This window comes from Syngnathus typhle, linkage group LG6 (assembly GCF_033458585.1).
Source record: "Syngnathus typhle isolate RoL2023-S1 ecotype Sweden linkage group LG6, RoL_Styp_1.0, whole genome shotgun sequence".
NCBI classification, from domain to species: domain Eukaryota; kingdom Metazoa; phylum Chordata; class Actinopteri; order Syngnathiformes; family Syngnathidae; genus Syngnathus; species Syngnathus typhle.
In genome coordinates, this window is record NC_083743.1 from 5151397 (window position 1) to 5167384 (window position 15988).

At 44.4% G+C, this 15988-nt stretch overlaps 1 protein-coding gene across 1 annotated transcript; it reads left to right on the forward strand.

The window, feature by feature from the left end:
- The first annotated feature begins 24 nt into the window (after nt 1-24).
- Nucleotides 25-4880, forward strand: foxa3 (forkhead box A3). Its single transcript, XM_061281756.1, has 2 exons — nt 25-224; nt 1916-4880. Exons 1-2 carry the CDS (start codon nt 153-155, stop codon nt 3158-3160), a joined length of 1317 nt encoding a protein of 438 aa, XP_061137740.1. The 5' UTR covers nt 25-152; the 3' UTR covers nt 3161-4880.
- Nucleotides 4881-15988: the final 11108 nt, after the last annotated feature.

Sequence of the window (15988 nt, forward strand, 5' to 3'; positions counted from 1 at the left end):
ACTTTTCCATATCAGCGGATTTTTTTTTTCTTTAATGTGTTGCCGAGGATCGTAACTTTTTTTGTTTTTTTTTTCAAACGGAGGAAAAAGTGTAAATTAAAAAAAAAAAGTGCGAGTAGCTCGTCCAGTTCTCCAAGTGTTTCTTTGTGGGGATGTTGAGCTCTGTGAAGATGGAAGCCCACGACCTACCTGAGTGGAATACTTTCTACAGCGAGGCCAGTGAGGTGAGGACAAGGAACACTTTATTTTACTTTGCACCAACACTGCTCCAAAAAACACCTACCTCTTATTTGTGTTATCCAGATTAAAGATGTATTTTTTTTAAACTAAGGGGAAAGACTTCAGTTTGTTCAATTACTTCATTTACTTTCATACATAGGCTATATTTAGTGTTTCAATTTAAGAATACGAAATTATATATAATGAAATAATATAGAATGATCTATAACTAAAGCTAAGGGCCAAAAAATAGCTGCATATAAACACGTTTTTCAGGCTAGAAAGAGCGCATAAAAATGAATAATTACAGACATATGTCAAAACAACAGTTAATAATTAAAAATGAATTTAAAGGCCCAAAAGAACACAAATATATCTAAACATATTACGCCACAAAACCTTATACAAGAGCAGCATAAGAAAATAAAAATATACAGCCGAGTTTAACATAAAAAGTGACGAGTATTTTCTATGTCAGAGAATAAAGAAAAAAGAAAATAGGCCTACATATGGTACAGGAAAGGTACAAAGAATTTAATTTGCATTATAGGTAAAAACAACATAAAATACGTGACGTTTTCCAGGCCTAACTAAACTTGGCTTGGTATATTTTCAACTTATTTATTTATATTTATTTTACCTTTCCTTAGAACATAAATAAATATATTTCAAAAAGCCAAAAGTATTTTTTACCTGACAAAGGTAAAATAATTTAATCTCTATTTCACAGTGCCAATCAGAACATTGTATTTTTTTTAAAGATGAATTGTTCATATTTAGTGAAGTAATTGCAGTTTCGTTTTATGGAGAAAACTTAAATTTCAGACGCATTCACGTGTAAAGTAATTCAAACGCACAAAAGTTTCAAGTTGAGGTGATAATTAAATTAAAAGTTAACTTAATCAATTTCTGATGAAATTACCACGTTGTTAATATTTAACCCAAAGTGCGCGTGAGGGCTCAACTTTTCCCACTTCGAACTTTAAGTGAAACACTATAGCTCATCTTTATACATCTCTTTTTTTTTTTTTTTTAAACATCTCGAAAATTTTGGGAGCTCCTTGCGTTTTTCCGTGCGCGGCGAGGAAAAAGGGGGGGGGGGGCTGCGTGCGGGAGCTGTGTGACGCGCATTTTACGCACTTTGACGTTCACGCGTGAGTGTGAAATCCGCGCGCACTGAGAGCTTCATTGTGCATTGACATGAAGAAGAAGAAGGCACTCACGAAAAGACTCCTTCAAAATTTCCCCCAAAAACCTCACACTTTTCAATTTATATACATTTATTTTTCTTGGTCGTCCAATTTTGGGTGAATTCAAGAAAATAGCAGCAAAATACAAAATGGCCACAAACCTAACGCGATGGACGTCCCTCAAAGGCGCACATCCAACACAGAATAGTAGTGATCATGAATACCCCAAATCCTGTCTTTTAAAGTTTTTGTAAAGGAAAAGTTAAATTCAAATATTACCATTGGAAATTAAATTCAATCATGATGGTTTAGAGAAGAAACAGGGCAGATTCAGAATGAACAACAAATAAATCTACAAAATGTTATAAAAATCTTTCACCAGTGTGATCAGTTATTGAAAAAAATGACTGACCAGCAGGTCTAAAATCGGCTCAGATTGATAATAGCTCACTCGCAACCTTAATGAGGAAACGCACGATAAAAAAATGGTGTTGTCTGTGTTTCAGATGTATTCCTCACCCAGCAGCATGAACGCCGCCTTGGCTTCGGTGAGCTCCATGGGGCCCATCAACAGTTACATCAACCTTAATCCGGCAGGCAGCGGTGGGGGCGGCGGCCTGAACATGGCGTACCCCGGCTCGGGGCTCAGCACGTCCCCGTTGGCCTCCATGGGCTCGGGGCCGGCCCACATGCCGCTGTCCCCGGTGGCGCCCTCTCTGGGCTCGAGCTCGCTGACCCAGCTGGGCCCGAGCGCCGCCCCCAGCTCCCTGTCCCACTACGGGAACATGGGTCAGTCCATGAGCCAGCTGGGTTACACGTCGGGCGCCACTCTGAGCCGTGCCGGGCCCAAGGAGATCCCGCCCAAGCCGTACCGCCGCTCGCTGACCCACGCTAAGCCGCCCTACTCGTACATTTCGCTCATCACCATGGCCATCCAGCAGAGCGGCAGCAAGATGCTAACCCTCAACGAGATCTACCAGTGGATCATGGACTTGTTCCCTTACTACCGGGAGAACCAGCAGCGTTGGCAGAACTCCATCCGCCATTCGTTGTCTTTCAACGACTGTTTCGTCAAGGTGGCCCGCTCGCCAGACAAACCGGGGAAAGGCTCCTACTGGACTCTGCACCCGCAGTCGGGCAACATGTTTGAGAACGGCTGCTACCTACGACGCCAGAAACGCTTCAAAATCGACGACAAGCTGTCCAAGAAGGCGGGGAAGGATGGAGGCAAGGGGGGCGACGCGTTGGGCGACCGCAGCCCGGCGGGCGGAGGCTCAGACGAAGCTGACTCGGCCCACTCGGACAACTCCCACCCGGGTTCGTCTGACGACCAGTCGCTGCCCTGCGGGACTGCCGTCAGCTCCTTACTGGTGCCGCTTGACTGCCCGCCGCCGCCGCCCGTCCCTACCGCCGTGCCGCCCACCTCCTCCGCCTCCATCTTCCATTCCCAGTCCACCCACCTCCTACCTGGCGCCATGGGCCAGCACATGGACCTTCAGAACGACGCCCTCAAGTCCCTGGACCCCCACTACAACTTCAACCACCCCTTCTCCATCACCAACCTCATGTCCAATGAGCAGAAGATGGACCTCAAGTCCTACCAGGACCAGGTGATGGCGTACAACAGCTACACCTCTAGCGGCTCACCCGTGGCCGCCAAGCAGATCTACGACAGCCCCGGACCGGCGGCCATGGACTCCGGTGCCTACTACCAGACCCTCTACAGCCGCTCCGTGCTCAACGCATCGTAACCTAGCACAATACAAGATGGAGGCTTTCTGAACAGACTCTAAAATGGCCGACTCGTACGGAAAGCCATCTGAGCCTGTACTCCATATCCTCGAGATCCATTTAAATGTCCGTGTAGTAAGACAATTCTAACCTTATCGGTAAACTATTTAGCTGAACAGTCACACAAATAAGCCCAACAAGACAATTCAGTGCAGTAGTAGAACAACTATCGCTCATATTGTTTTTCAATTACGAGTCAGGTTTTGTCCCACGTCAATTTTGACGTACTGGTGCGCAATTAAATCTTACTAGTAAACTACTTTGCTGCAGTAATGGCACGACTAGCCCTAACTACTTGCTACATATTGGAACTTGGACCTTTTGGTGGTCATCAAGAATGTGGAATAAATGCCCGGTCAGCTTTCGCTAGCCATGTTTTGAAGGACCACGTTCCCCCCCCCCCCCTTATTGGAGACTCTCTGGTTACACACAATGATGAAGTTGATGACGGCGATGACGATGGACTTTGAAGAAAGTGTAAATAGTGGCAATGTATGTGCGTACGTGCGTGCGTGTGTGTGTATGAGTGTGTAAAAGGGGTATTTGCATTTATTTATAAAGGGAATAAATTTTAATATATCTTATATTCTGCTTTGTCCAAACAGTTACAAACATGTGCTTCAGGTGTTACTTTCGTGCTTCATGTTACAATTCTTTTTTTTTTTTATTTCATCCGCCACCATTTTGGGTTTAATCTGGAATAAGGGATGTTTCGGAATGTTTGAATATTCTACAATACAGAACATTACGGGACACAGATGTTCTGGTTTGGGAATATTTTAGAATAGGAATGTTCTGGAATGCAGATGTTCTGGAATAAATGAATATTCTGGAATAAGGGAAGTTGTGGGACACAAATGTTCTAGCATGGTAAAATTCTACAATAAGGATGTTCTGATATAAGAAATTCTGGAAATAGAAACGTTGCGGAATCTGGGGATGTTCTGGAATAGTAAAAAAAAAAAAAAAGACTAGAATAAGGAATGTTATGGGACACAAATGTTTTGGTGTGACAAAATTCTAGAATGGAAAGAGGAATATTCTGGAAGGAGGACTCTGTGAATAACAACATTATTCTGGTATAAGAAGATTTGGGGGGAAGGAAGGAGGCAACGTAAACTGTGGTAAAGAATTTCAAACACCATTCCGCAATTTCATTGCCCCCTTGTTATCTGTTAGAGTGGGTTGGCTTGGACCTGACCATTTATCCAAGTGTGTGTGTGTGTGTGTACGTGTGTTTGTGTGCGTGAAGCCAGTTACAAATACAAGAGGGGAGGGGAGATGCACTATGGGAGATTTACATACAGTACTTTGCACTATGGAGCTCCCACTGGCCAGGTGGGCTGATAGTGTGTGTGTGTGTGTGTGTTTGAGTGTGTTACAATTGTGAGGGGGTTGGTCTATCTGAGTTTAACCAAAAGTGTCACATTACGGTCCAAAAGTGTCCCCCCCGCCCCTTTCCACATGATCACTTATCAATAAAGTGAAGGAGGATAAACGTTCAGGTCACATGACAGAAGAAAATATGTCATATTTAAGCTACGTGGTTGCGTTTTCATTTTCACAAACTACTTCTTTTTTTTTTTAACGTCCTTTAGTGTCCTTATCGTATATTGTTTATTCTTCTTTTCAGTGTGATGGCCATCATTCATGTTTCTAAATAAAAAAGGTTAAAATGGGGCAACTGCTGTGTTGTGTTTTTATGATATTTGGATCCAGAATTTTGGGGGCAAAAATCTTTGACACATGCGGTGGACGGCGAGCGATGGTGGGCCCAGAAGCGCCACCGTGGTGGTCGGATGCGTCTTGTTGAGACAGCTCGGGGCCAAATGGACGCGGCGTGCGGCAGACTAAACATGGCCGCCTCACACTGAGAGCCTCAAAGAGCGATCCGGGCGAGGGCCGTCGGCGCACGGATCCTGACCTCGGCACGACCCCGGCGCCGAGTCAACAAAGACGGCAGGGGGAGGAACGCCGCTGATTTTTGGCTTCTCGGCCATCGACGGGGCTACGCGATGGCGAATGAAGCGCGCCGCAAAGATGAGTGACGCGTCGAAATGGCTAAATTGCAAAATTGATTGAAATTGTCTCCTTTTGTGTTTTAGTGGCAAACATTGTGATGCCCAAAAATATTTTTTGTGGTGACCAAACATATTTTTATTGCATACAAAAGGATTGATGAAAATGTTTACGCCTTTCGCTCGTCAACCGTGGCTACAAACTGAGCGAAATTATTAAGTGCTGTTTTTCTTGTTGAGAACACAATTTTTTTTTTTTTTTTGCGACGGGTAATTTTCATTAGAGATTGGCGTCATGGAACAAAATGATGTCATTTCTCAACTTTTACTTCGCGTGAAAGAGAAAATTAAATAAGAAGATTGACCCGAGGCAAAAAAAGTTTTGCATATGTACTGATAAGAAGAAGAATAGGAGGAGTGGAAGAAGCGGTAGAGGAGGAGGAGAAAGAGAGAAAGGGCGCCAGCGACACTTGTCATCATGTTGAATATTTGCCGCCTCGGGCCACAACAGACAACTCACCCTCATGCACGCCATTAAATGACTAACAGCGAGAAAAAAGAAAAAAAAAGGGGAGCCAGCAGAAGACAAAAAAGAAAAAGTTGCGATAGAAAGTCCTAAAAAGAAAGGAATGACAAAACGTGCGCGAAAGAGAGAAAGTTGTGCGCGTGCGCATGTGTGTGCCTTTTCAGGCACTAGGATGCAAATGAAACGGCGCATCCTGGATCCTGTTAGGTGGATGCTGTGTTTACTCTGCTTATTGCCTCTGGGGATGGAGGGAGGGAGGGAGGGATGGGTGAGGAGGGAGATGGAAGGAAAGAGGGAGGGAGGGATGGATGAGGGAAGAGTGAAAGATGGGGGGGGGGGGGAGGGACGGGAGGCCGCAGGGGTAGGAAAGGAGGAGGAGAAAAGCGGCATTTACAGTTCTGCCTTCGGGTCAAACACTCCCTTTCTTCATGGGTGACATGAAGTGACACACACGCACCCACACACACACACACACCATAACTGCGTAAAAATATAACATGTTCAATTTGAACATGGACGTTTAAATTGGTGACACGTAGGGGCTCCAACTAACCGACCAGCTAACTAGCACAAAGAAACTGAACTCTTTATGTTTTGTTTTAATCCGTTTTATTTATTGATCGATTGCCGTCATCCCACCAAGCTAAGAAACTACAATGAGCTGCTGACAATCGCTCGGGATTAAAATAAAAATTCTTCTTCGATCTACGCATCGAGTCGTTTTACAGTGTTTTTAGCGTGCGGTCGTAAATTCCAGCTCGCTTTGATGAACATACAAGCGTGGCCCAAGTTAATCATTATTTAGTGACTAAGTTGCCTTTGAATTGTGAATGATGAATGCCGAGTCTCGGGAATATATGTCGCAATGCATTCATCTTGCAGATCGGTGAACATGCAGGTGTTGTAAACGCACGCACACACACACACACACACACACACGCACACGCACACACACACACACACACACACACACAGAGTTAGTGTGTCAGTCAGACGTTCAGATAAACATTTGGACTTTGTGCTGTCGGGCAAAGAGAGAGCTGATAAAAAAGAATGTTCTGAAGGGACACGCAGACTAGAGTGATTGCGTTAAACACTGAAGCCGTGTGTGTGTGTGTGTGTGTGTGTACAGTATATATGGATTGACAACAGGTGACTAAAAGGTTGCTAGTTCCCCCCCCACCATTTTACTTCTTTTGCACATTTTAACGAAGCCGCAAGTTGCCTCGCGTTTTTTTTTTTTTTTTTTTTTTTTATTCTTGCGACTTCCCGTTGCCACTGACCCACTTTCCCATCCCCTCCCAGAATCATTAAACGTTTTTTCTTCTTATCAACTTTTTGTTCTCTGTTATGACGGCACACCTGCACACGGAAATGCTGGCTAGTACAACATTGGAGATGTTTCGAAACGGATAAATGACATTCAATTCAATCTTGGCCGACGATTCCAAAAGTCTCAAAACGTGACGCAAGGAACATTTTGAACAAGCTCAAGAGTTGGGCCGTGTTCTGCCGGTGTCTTGGGGATGTTTGTTCATGCGTCAGCCAGGAGATGTCAAGGCAAATATCCTCAGGACCCGAGGAGGGAGGGGCGGGGGGGTATACGATGAGGCTGAGCGACGAGAGCAGCTCAAGCGACAACGACAAAAACGGAAAAAAAACACTTTTGGTGAAGGTAACAAACATGAATTGTTAGCGACTGCCACCAGTAACCAAATCACTCCCGTCACAGTTTATGTTGATTGCGTAAACTAGAAATTATTTTAAATTAAATTCCGTGGCGCTGTTCTGGTGTTTCCACTTCTCCAGGCCCAACTTCTGCTCGGACAGACATGAGTTGCTTTCACATCAAGCCCATAATCAGATCATAAAATATTTGTCTGACTGCAACATCCGCCTTTGTTGAGTCTTTTTTTTTTTTGTGTCTATGCTGTTTATACAAATGATTGTTGAAGCTGATTTAAATAAATAAAATAACAGATGAAACGCTTATATGGAATGTGTGTGTGTGTGTGTGTGTGTGTGTGTGTGTGTGTGTAACGCAGCATCACAAGTGTGACTTTGCAAATATGTCGACAACACAGATTGGTTCGCTGCAAATATTTGCAGCAAATCAGAAAATTGGTGTTGTTTGAGAGTCACACAGACAAACTCTGATTGTGTAATATGACAGCAGCTCATTGACTCGCCGAACTTTCACTGGCCACTTCATTAGGTACACCCCACCCGCAACTAACAGATGCACTTTTAATCGACAATGTCCGATACGCAATATGTTCATTATTGTGCTTATGAGCTTTTAATCGTCGAGTTGGCAGAAATGTTCCTAATGAAATGGCCAGAGGGTGTATTTTATGCAGTCTGTGGAAGTGTATACACACACACACACACACACACACACACATATCAAGCCCTGAAGTTATCTTATCACTCATCACAGGTGCACATATTGAAGGGACCCCACCCATTACCGGTCTCCATCTGGGAAGCGTGTGTGTGTGTGTGTGTGTGTGTGTGTGTGTGTGTGTGTGTGTGTGTGCGTGTGTGTGTGAGGGGGTGTGCGATTTTGATCGCAGCTCAAGAAAAATCCAACCGTGATGACATCATCAAAATGGTGCCACTTGCAGATCAAGCATTGGTGAGCGGCTAGCGCAGCACCAGAAGAAATTGAGGAGCCGAGACGGTCATTAACAGAGTGCGTGTGTGTACAGCTGGACACACAAAACACACAGGCACACACAGAGACACACACAAAAGAAAAGGGTGGAATGAATGCATGCCACGCACAATAATGGGAAAACCCTCTCACCTGCCGGCTTTATACTTTATACTGATATCCATTCTGCACAACTTTATGAAAACTTAGCTAAGCTAGTTCTTTTTATACTTTGTTTCTAAAAGTGTGGGGGGGTGGGGGGGGGTCAATTCATGACAGCTGCAGGTCTCCAGACGGACTCTCCCATCCTCACAGGAATTCCATTCTTACTTTCACCCCTCTGTGACTTGATGTTGTTTGTACGTCGCCTCCAATCGGAGGACCCCCGGCCTGCCCCAATTAACAAGCCCCCGTTGGCCGCCCCCCCGGCTTCCCACACACATACAGATGCACCGAGTGTGGCACCCAGCTGTGTCAGATTAGCGAGCCTCCGCCCAGGCCATTAAGATGGATGCTTTGAAATTAACACTCACACACCAGAGACGAAAAAACTGTGAAGAGGAGACACGTGTCACCTGAGGAGGATGTGACGCCACTCTCGTGTCTTGCTCAAATCGAAATTAAGCAAGCTACAAATGAAGACTGTGTTTATTATTGATAAGCTAACATTAGCGCATGTCTTTATTTTCATCAACTCAAAAGTGGAGACTGCGGATTACAGCATGGCAGCATCTATGAGCTAAGACGCAGCACCATGCTAACCTAGCATTAGCATGGTTGTTCACGCATCCAATTTCCTAAGTAGTTTTATAATGATGACCCCAACATCAAAGTTATTCATGTTAACAGGTTGACATTTTATAGTTGGCATTAGCTACGTAGCACGACTCAGTCGTGAGTTCAGGCTAGCTATGCTAGGCTACGCTAGCTTGTTGGGCGACTCGATTAAAAGGATGAAAAAAAATGAGAGGGAGGATGGGGGAGGAGGGGATAAATGAATGAATGCTGCTGTGTCTTCAGTACATGTGTGTGTGTTTTAGCCAGGTACACAAGCTCTTCTTATTTCTAGGCAGAAACGTGCAGTTTGGCCCTCTGAAGCCACCGTAGATAAGGTGATCCGATTTTATCCGAATTATGGAAAATTGTATTATTGCTTATGTTAGTCCAGTGTTTCATCGGAGAGATTGTTCACTAGTCACTAGAGTGAACATAGAGGTGACTATTTGAGGAAGGAATTTATTATTACAGATTATATTTTTATTTTTCTCAATGGAATTTTTGTGAATGAGAATCATTTAAAATAAAAAATGGGACTCTAAATTAGAAAGACTATCTGGCCCAGTAGCACAAGACTGCTGCCAATCTCTACAGCTTTGCTACTGTTATAGAACATTAAAAAAAAAAAAAAGCTTCTAATGTGTGCAGTGTTAAGGAGGAGGGAACGTCAACAGTTAACCCCCCAGGCCACATGCAGGCCGGCCTTGTGTTTGAGTCGTCTCCACCGCCTGCCTGCCTTATAGTTCACCACACCCAGCAGATAAACCCAAACCAGAAGCGACCATCACCTTGGTCTTTTCCTCCCTCCCAGTCAAACAGAGAAAGAGAGAAAGATCCTACCTGAGCTAAATATTCCATCTCTGGCTGTTCCCAAGAAAGAAACCCCCTTTCACACTCACTGCCTCCTGTCAAAATAAACACATTGCGAGCTCATTTAGCGTGTGTGTGTGTGTGCACGAGTATTTATAACACACGGCGTGGTATCTGACATAAGCGGCGGCGTTGGACCTTCCTGGCAGATAGAGGGGCCGGCGGTTGGCCGGCCCGGCCCGCAGCCCGACGGGGGGAACTTTCCTGGCTCGGGGAAGCCTCGGGACAATCCCACCTTTCATGGGGGCTGGAGAGAAAGCTGCCGCCATGGGCCCGGGGAATGTCACTCTCTCTCGTTCTCTACTCGCCCATCTCAACTCCCCTAAACATGCAAATGTTAGTCAGCATAATATTCATCAACTGTTTGAGAATAATTCGATTTTGTCTTTGCTAAGTTACGCTGCTCCAAATTATCGTGCCGCGCTCGGGAATCATTTGGTGATCTAACCCCCCGATTCCAACCCTTAATGCTGAGTGCCAAGCAGGGAGGCAATGGGTTCCATTTTTATAGTCTTTGGCCGGGGTTTGAACCCACAACCTTCCAGTCTCAGGGCGGACACTACCACTAGGCCACTGAGCGGAAAATAAATGGATCATTCCTGCTGATATCAATTTGGGTATTGATTAGCACTAAGATGCAATTTTGGCATAGTTTTGCAAGTGACGATATTTGCTGAGTATTTGGAGGTTGCATTTTTGAATTTTCAAAAATGATTTCAATCAAAAATATCTTCAATCAAAAAATGACAAAGGACGTCTTGTTTGGAGTCACAGTTGGTGTGTAAAGTTTGAAAGCCTTGGTGGAGGTCATCCCCCTGTTCAAGTTCTTCAGTCAACCTCTTTGAAAATGTACATATGAATATTGCTCTTGTATGTCATGTTCTGCCGGTTGCTGTAGCTTCAAAACATTCCTTCATCCGCAACTTCCCCCCCATAATCTCCCCCCACCTTGAGCTCCACAAAGCTACCTTTTAGCGCGTTTAAAATTAGAACGTGCTGCTGTAGTAGTAGCGAGAGAGGGTGGGAGACTTTTCTGGCCGGCCGAAGATGCTGCCGTCGCCGCTGCGAGCTTCGCCACGCTCTTCCCGTAAGGACGCTGAGTGGCGTTATTCAAAGAACTGCGGTAAGAAAAAGATCCAAATAAAGATGGGATCAACGTGGATAGAGAAAGAGGTGGAAATTCAGAAAGGGAAGGGGGGGAGTAAGAGATCCAAGCCACCTGGGACACGGAAAATGTCCAGGAATAAATTACGGGGGAAAAAAAAAAACACTGAGCGCTATATCTATCACTCAAAGTTGAAAGTTGAGTGTTATGGACATAAGTATTGGGACACAAGTCAGCGACATTCAGGCAGCTCCACTTCCTGTTAGTGCTTTTATTTGCAAACCGTTCACACGACTTTTTAGAAAAATGATGCTAACTTTACAATCCGTGTTTTTAATAATAGATGCCAATATTGTTAATGGAACTGAAATAGCGTAAGAGAGGAGAACACGATTTTGATTATGTAAGCGATCGGTAGCCATTTTGATGACTTGAGGCTCGCATCCTGTTGTCACGTCAGCCGTTCTTGATCCCTTCCAGGAACCTGCCTGGCTTTTCACCTTCAACAATGTGTACTCACGCATGACTCACTCACTGACACCATCCAACCTGCGTGTGCGTTATTGGCTGGAGGACTTCAGATTTTCTAAGCGTTAAAACTACCAGATAAAAATCAAATTTGAGCCAATGATAACCCGAGTGGGTGAATTTTGCCATTTTCATACGATTTAAATTTGTCACAAAGAATGAATAAATTGATCAGTATCATTCAAGAAATGACATCACAAAATGGCCAACTCACTCACTCACTCACTCTATCAGGCACTTGCTGGATATGGATGGCAGTGCTTGCCAACACACTCAATGTGTCTTTCATGAGTATCGATGCTGAGGTATCTAGGTTGACGTATCTATGGGCTCATTGAGCGTACGCCGCGCAGCCAAGCGTATCGCTGTCACGCCGCCGCCGCCGCGCCACGTCCGCCAACATCTCGCAGATGAAGAAAAGAATTCTGTTCAGCTTTCTAAGACGTTTTGTAAGGTGGCCTCTGACAGACAAGCGGTCAAATTGGTTTGACGGTTCAGGAAAAAAAGAGACAATTTTGCAAATGGGGTTAAAAATTCGCCAAAAAACGACAAGAGGATTGAACACGGCACGAAAAATGCTACTAGGCAACAATTTCCAAGAAAGAAGCCCAGGAAGGTTGAAATGTCAAAAAAGCGGAGTCGTCCCATCATCCTAAAAGCAAACACGAGTCGTTCACGTTGTACACTTGGAAAGAAAACAAGACAAAGTGAAGGCGGGAACAGAGCCGCTGGTTGTGAGCAAATACGACTGGTTCAACTGGTTGCTGCACGGAACATTGCGTGGAACCCGCAGGAAAGTTACTGCCAGGGAACGGGATGGCCTTTTCTTCCTTCGGAAGATTAATCATCAACACTTTGAGATTACAAGTTACTATTGTTAATAATGATAAATGCCCTACATTAGTCATCGTAATTGTGCTGCGTGGCCAGTAAATACGTCAAAGTGAACACGAAATAGGAGATAAAGATGCTAACCTAGCACGATAGCTATTAAGGGCGCTCGACGTTAGAACCGTCGTCGCAACTCCCGTAAATATAAAAAGTTGGAGCAGTCGAGCAACGTAAACAATACAAAATGTCAAATGAAGTTGTCTTTGTTGTTTGTCATGCATAAATGTCAGACCCGTGTGTGTGTGTGAGGGAGATTCGGTTGGCATGCGGCGCAAATGTAAATACAGCAATACCATATAAATATCACTCAAACGATTCGATTCCGCTCTGAAATGAGTCCAAACACGGAACAGGAAGCGCTTAAATATTCACCTTTACAACATCTCGGCCACATGTTTGACTTTTTTTTTTTTTTGGAGAGAGAGAGAGAGCAACACTTTACAGGCGAGACGGAATTTGTGATTTGGCTGTGCAATGGCTCGCTGCAAAAGGAGAATTGCGCCAAAGTCTGCAAACAACAACATTGATTTTCCTCGGCTGCGTGAATGAAAACAACAACAGAGGAATCACACGGCCGAGCTCCACGCGCACACACAGCTATACAATTCTACAAGTGCATACACACACACTTACACTTGTTCCCCACTTCGGGCCAGGAATAGCAAAATAAACAGAAAGATGTTAGCTGAAAGGAAAAAGGTCAGAGCGGTTCGCAGGCAGCATGGAGGAAAACAAACCTCACTCGACCCCAAAGGGACCAAAACATCGTCGGCACCAGAACGATGTGAATTTTTGTTCCTTTTTATACCTTCACAAAAGGAAGAACCGCCCTCACATTTTGTAAACGCTCTATGGAATAATTCCACGTGAAAACTCAACAACAACAAAAAAGTCCTAATTTTTCAAACTTTTTTTTTTCAGAGCCCAAAATCCTGAAGTTGTTTTGTATGGTTGTCTTATTATATTAAATATATATTTTTAAATAGAATATAATTACGACAAGAATAATGTCTTGTATTTTTCAACAATAAACCGTATTTCTTATTTTCATTCATGTATGATCCTCACAAACAAATAAAGGGAAGGTGAGCGAGAGGACAGGGATGCCAATCACGATGATCATGGTGATGTTCTGGCAGTGAACGCGGTCGGACTGGATCGTTGTTTGGCGTTAAGAATTTAAATCAACAGAGAAGCGAGAGCGTGAAAATGCGTTATTTAAATATGACGAAGTGTGTGCGTGGGGGGGGGGGGCAAAATGCCACACTAACAAGCTAACGAGGCTGAAAGAGCGAAACAGAGCGGGTCCAGTTGAGCCCGAGGGTACAGTTAGTGCAGCTCCATCCTCCGAACGTTTCCTTCAAAACATCCGTTGCATGAATCGAGACATCTTATTTCGCCGGCAGCCTCAGCCCGTTGGCCCCTCCCGTCCCTTTTTCGTCTCATCGGCCCAGGAAAAAAAACCTTCTTGAAAGGCTTTAGGTTAGTTTGGTGGCTTTTTTTTCTCTCTCCCTCTCTCAAAGCAGCCAAGAAAATTGTAAAAGCGGCCATCGGACTCAATGAACAAGCGGGAACGAACAACCATGCAAATGTTATTTACGACTTTTTTGATGAAGCGCGTAAACATTATCAAAGCAAAAATTGTATTGAAGATGTTATGGATGGATGAATGGAGGATGAATGGATGGATGGATGGATGGATGGATGGATGGATGGATTTAGTTAAACTGCCAATAAATTTTTTGGACGATACATATTACAAGATAGATGCTAATATTTTGCATCATCGCTATCTTTCGTTAAATAATAAAAAAAGCATTTTTTTTATGGAAACGTTTTTTGTTTTTTTACTTTTATGGGACATGCCACATACTTCACCCGTGTCGATACAGCTGGAAATTTGGACGTACGACAAAACGATTATTTCCCTGCTCAGTCATTCAACGGCATGTCGTCGCTGAATCGCAAGCTAAAAATATTGTTTCCTCTCTTCACTTTATACACACACACACACACACGGGCACGCACACGCACAGCAGCCCCACAAGGCTGCAATTAAAGTGCATTTCATTTTAGTCTCATCGAGCACTGCGCTGGCACAAAGGCAGCAGTGTTGGCCCGAAAAGGGACGGAACACAGCGAGGTATTGATGCTGATGGCCGCAGTCTCCTGTGGAGGGAAGTCAGCAAGAAGAAGAAGAAGAAGCGGCGGCAGAGAGAAAAAGCTTGCAGTTTTGTCACCATCGTCTGGAGGGTGTCGCAATATCAATTAAAAAAAAAAAAAAAAAGTAATCCTCCAGTTAAAAAGTAAAAAAAAAAAAGAATCATTCAAAGGAAATTGTTTAGGCCATCATTTCGACATGCTTGCCACCAAATTGGCAGACTGCCTGTATCTTTTCTGGTCTGACTTTTTTGCGGGCCTACTTATGATAGACAGGGTTTATCGGTGCCAAGTCAAACTGGCTTCGGGGGGAGAGTTTCCCCGAAAAAAGATTCAAAGAGTCATCATCACACTTGAAATTTTTGAATAAACCGTGTCTGGTCAATATTGCTCAAGTTTAGTAGCAATCAGACATAATTGAAGGGCTACCAATGACTTAAAATGGGATATTTAAAAACAAAATGGCAGACTTCCGTTGTCTTTTCAAAATTGGCATGATGAGACTTTTTTGTGGGTGTACTCATGAAAGACATGCCTACCAAATTGCAGGTTAATAAGTTAAACTTGTTTCGAGGGCAGAATTCAAAAAAAAAATCCATTTTGGCTAAAAACAACAAGGAGAGAAGAACTCCAAAGCGACACTAATAGGATGTTTTTTTTACGGCTTCGATTCCAGCTCTACTTTGACTCCGCCCTGGATTTCTGTTCATTGTTGCCGCTTCAGGTGTTGCGTTAATGGTTAACAGTGGGCTGGGCCCTTCCCGGTGGAGCGAGCCGAAAGGCGGCGGCGACGGCCGCGAAAGAAAACGCTGACATTTGGCTGCCATTATTCACGGCAGCTTTTGTTCCTGCGGCAGGCGGGAGTGTTTGCGTTGGGATGAATGGGACGGGGTGTGGAGGGCGGCCATGTTTTTTGGGGGGTGGGAGGGGGGTGCCAGGTGAACAAGTCATGGGGTTTAAAACTTTTGAGGAGAGGATAAGACACACAAAGACCTCTCTGTGTTTCTCCGTCACTATTTCACACTTTTGATGGCGGCCTCTTTTGCTTTGCTTCTAATTTGGTCCGACACATGGCCGTATACGTCACAAACACATATGGCCAGCACGGCCATGTTTGCATGGTGTGTTTGCACAATATGGTGACAGAGGAGGAGCGGGGATGCTCCCCTAGGCGGAGGGATGCGCCGTTCCTGCACTTCTAATGACAAACCGAGAAGTCGTGCTGGTGGTGGTGGGAAGGAAGCTACGCAAATACAA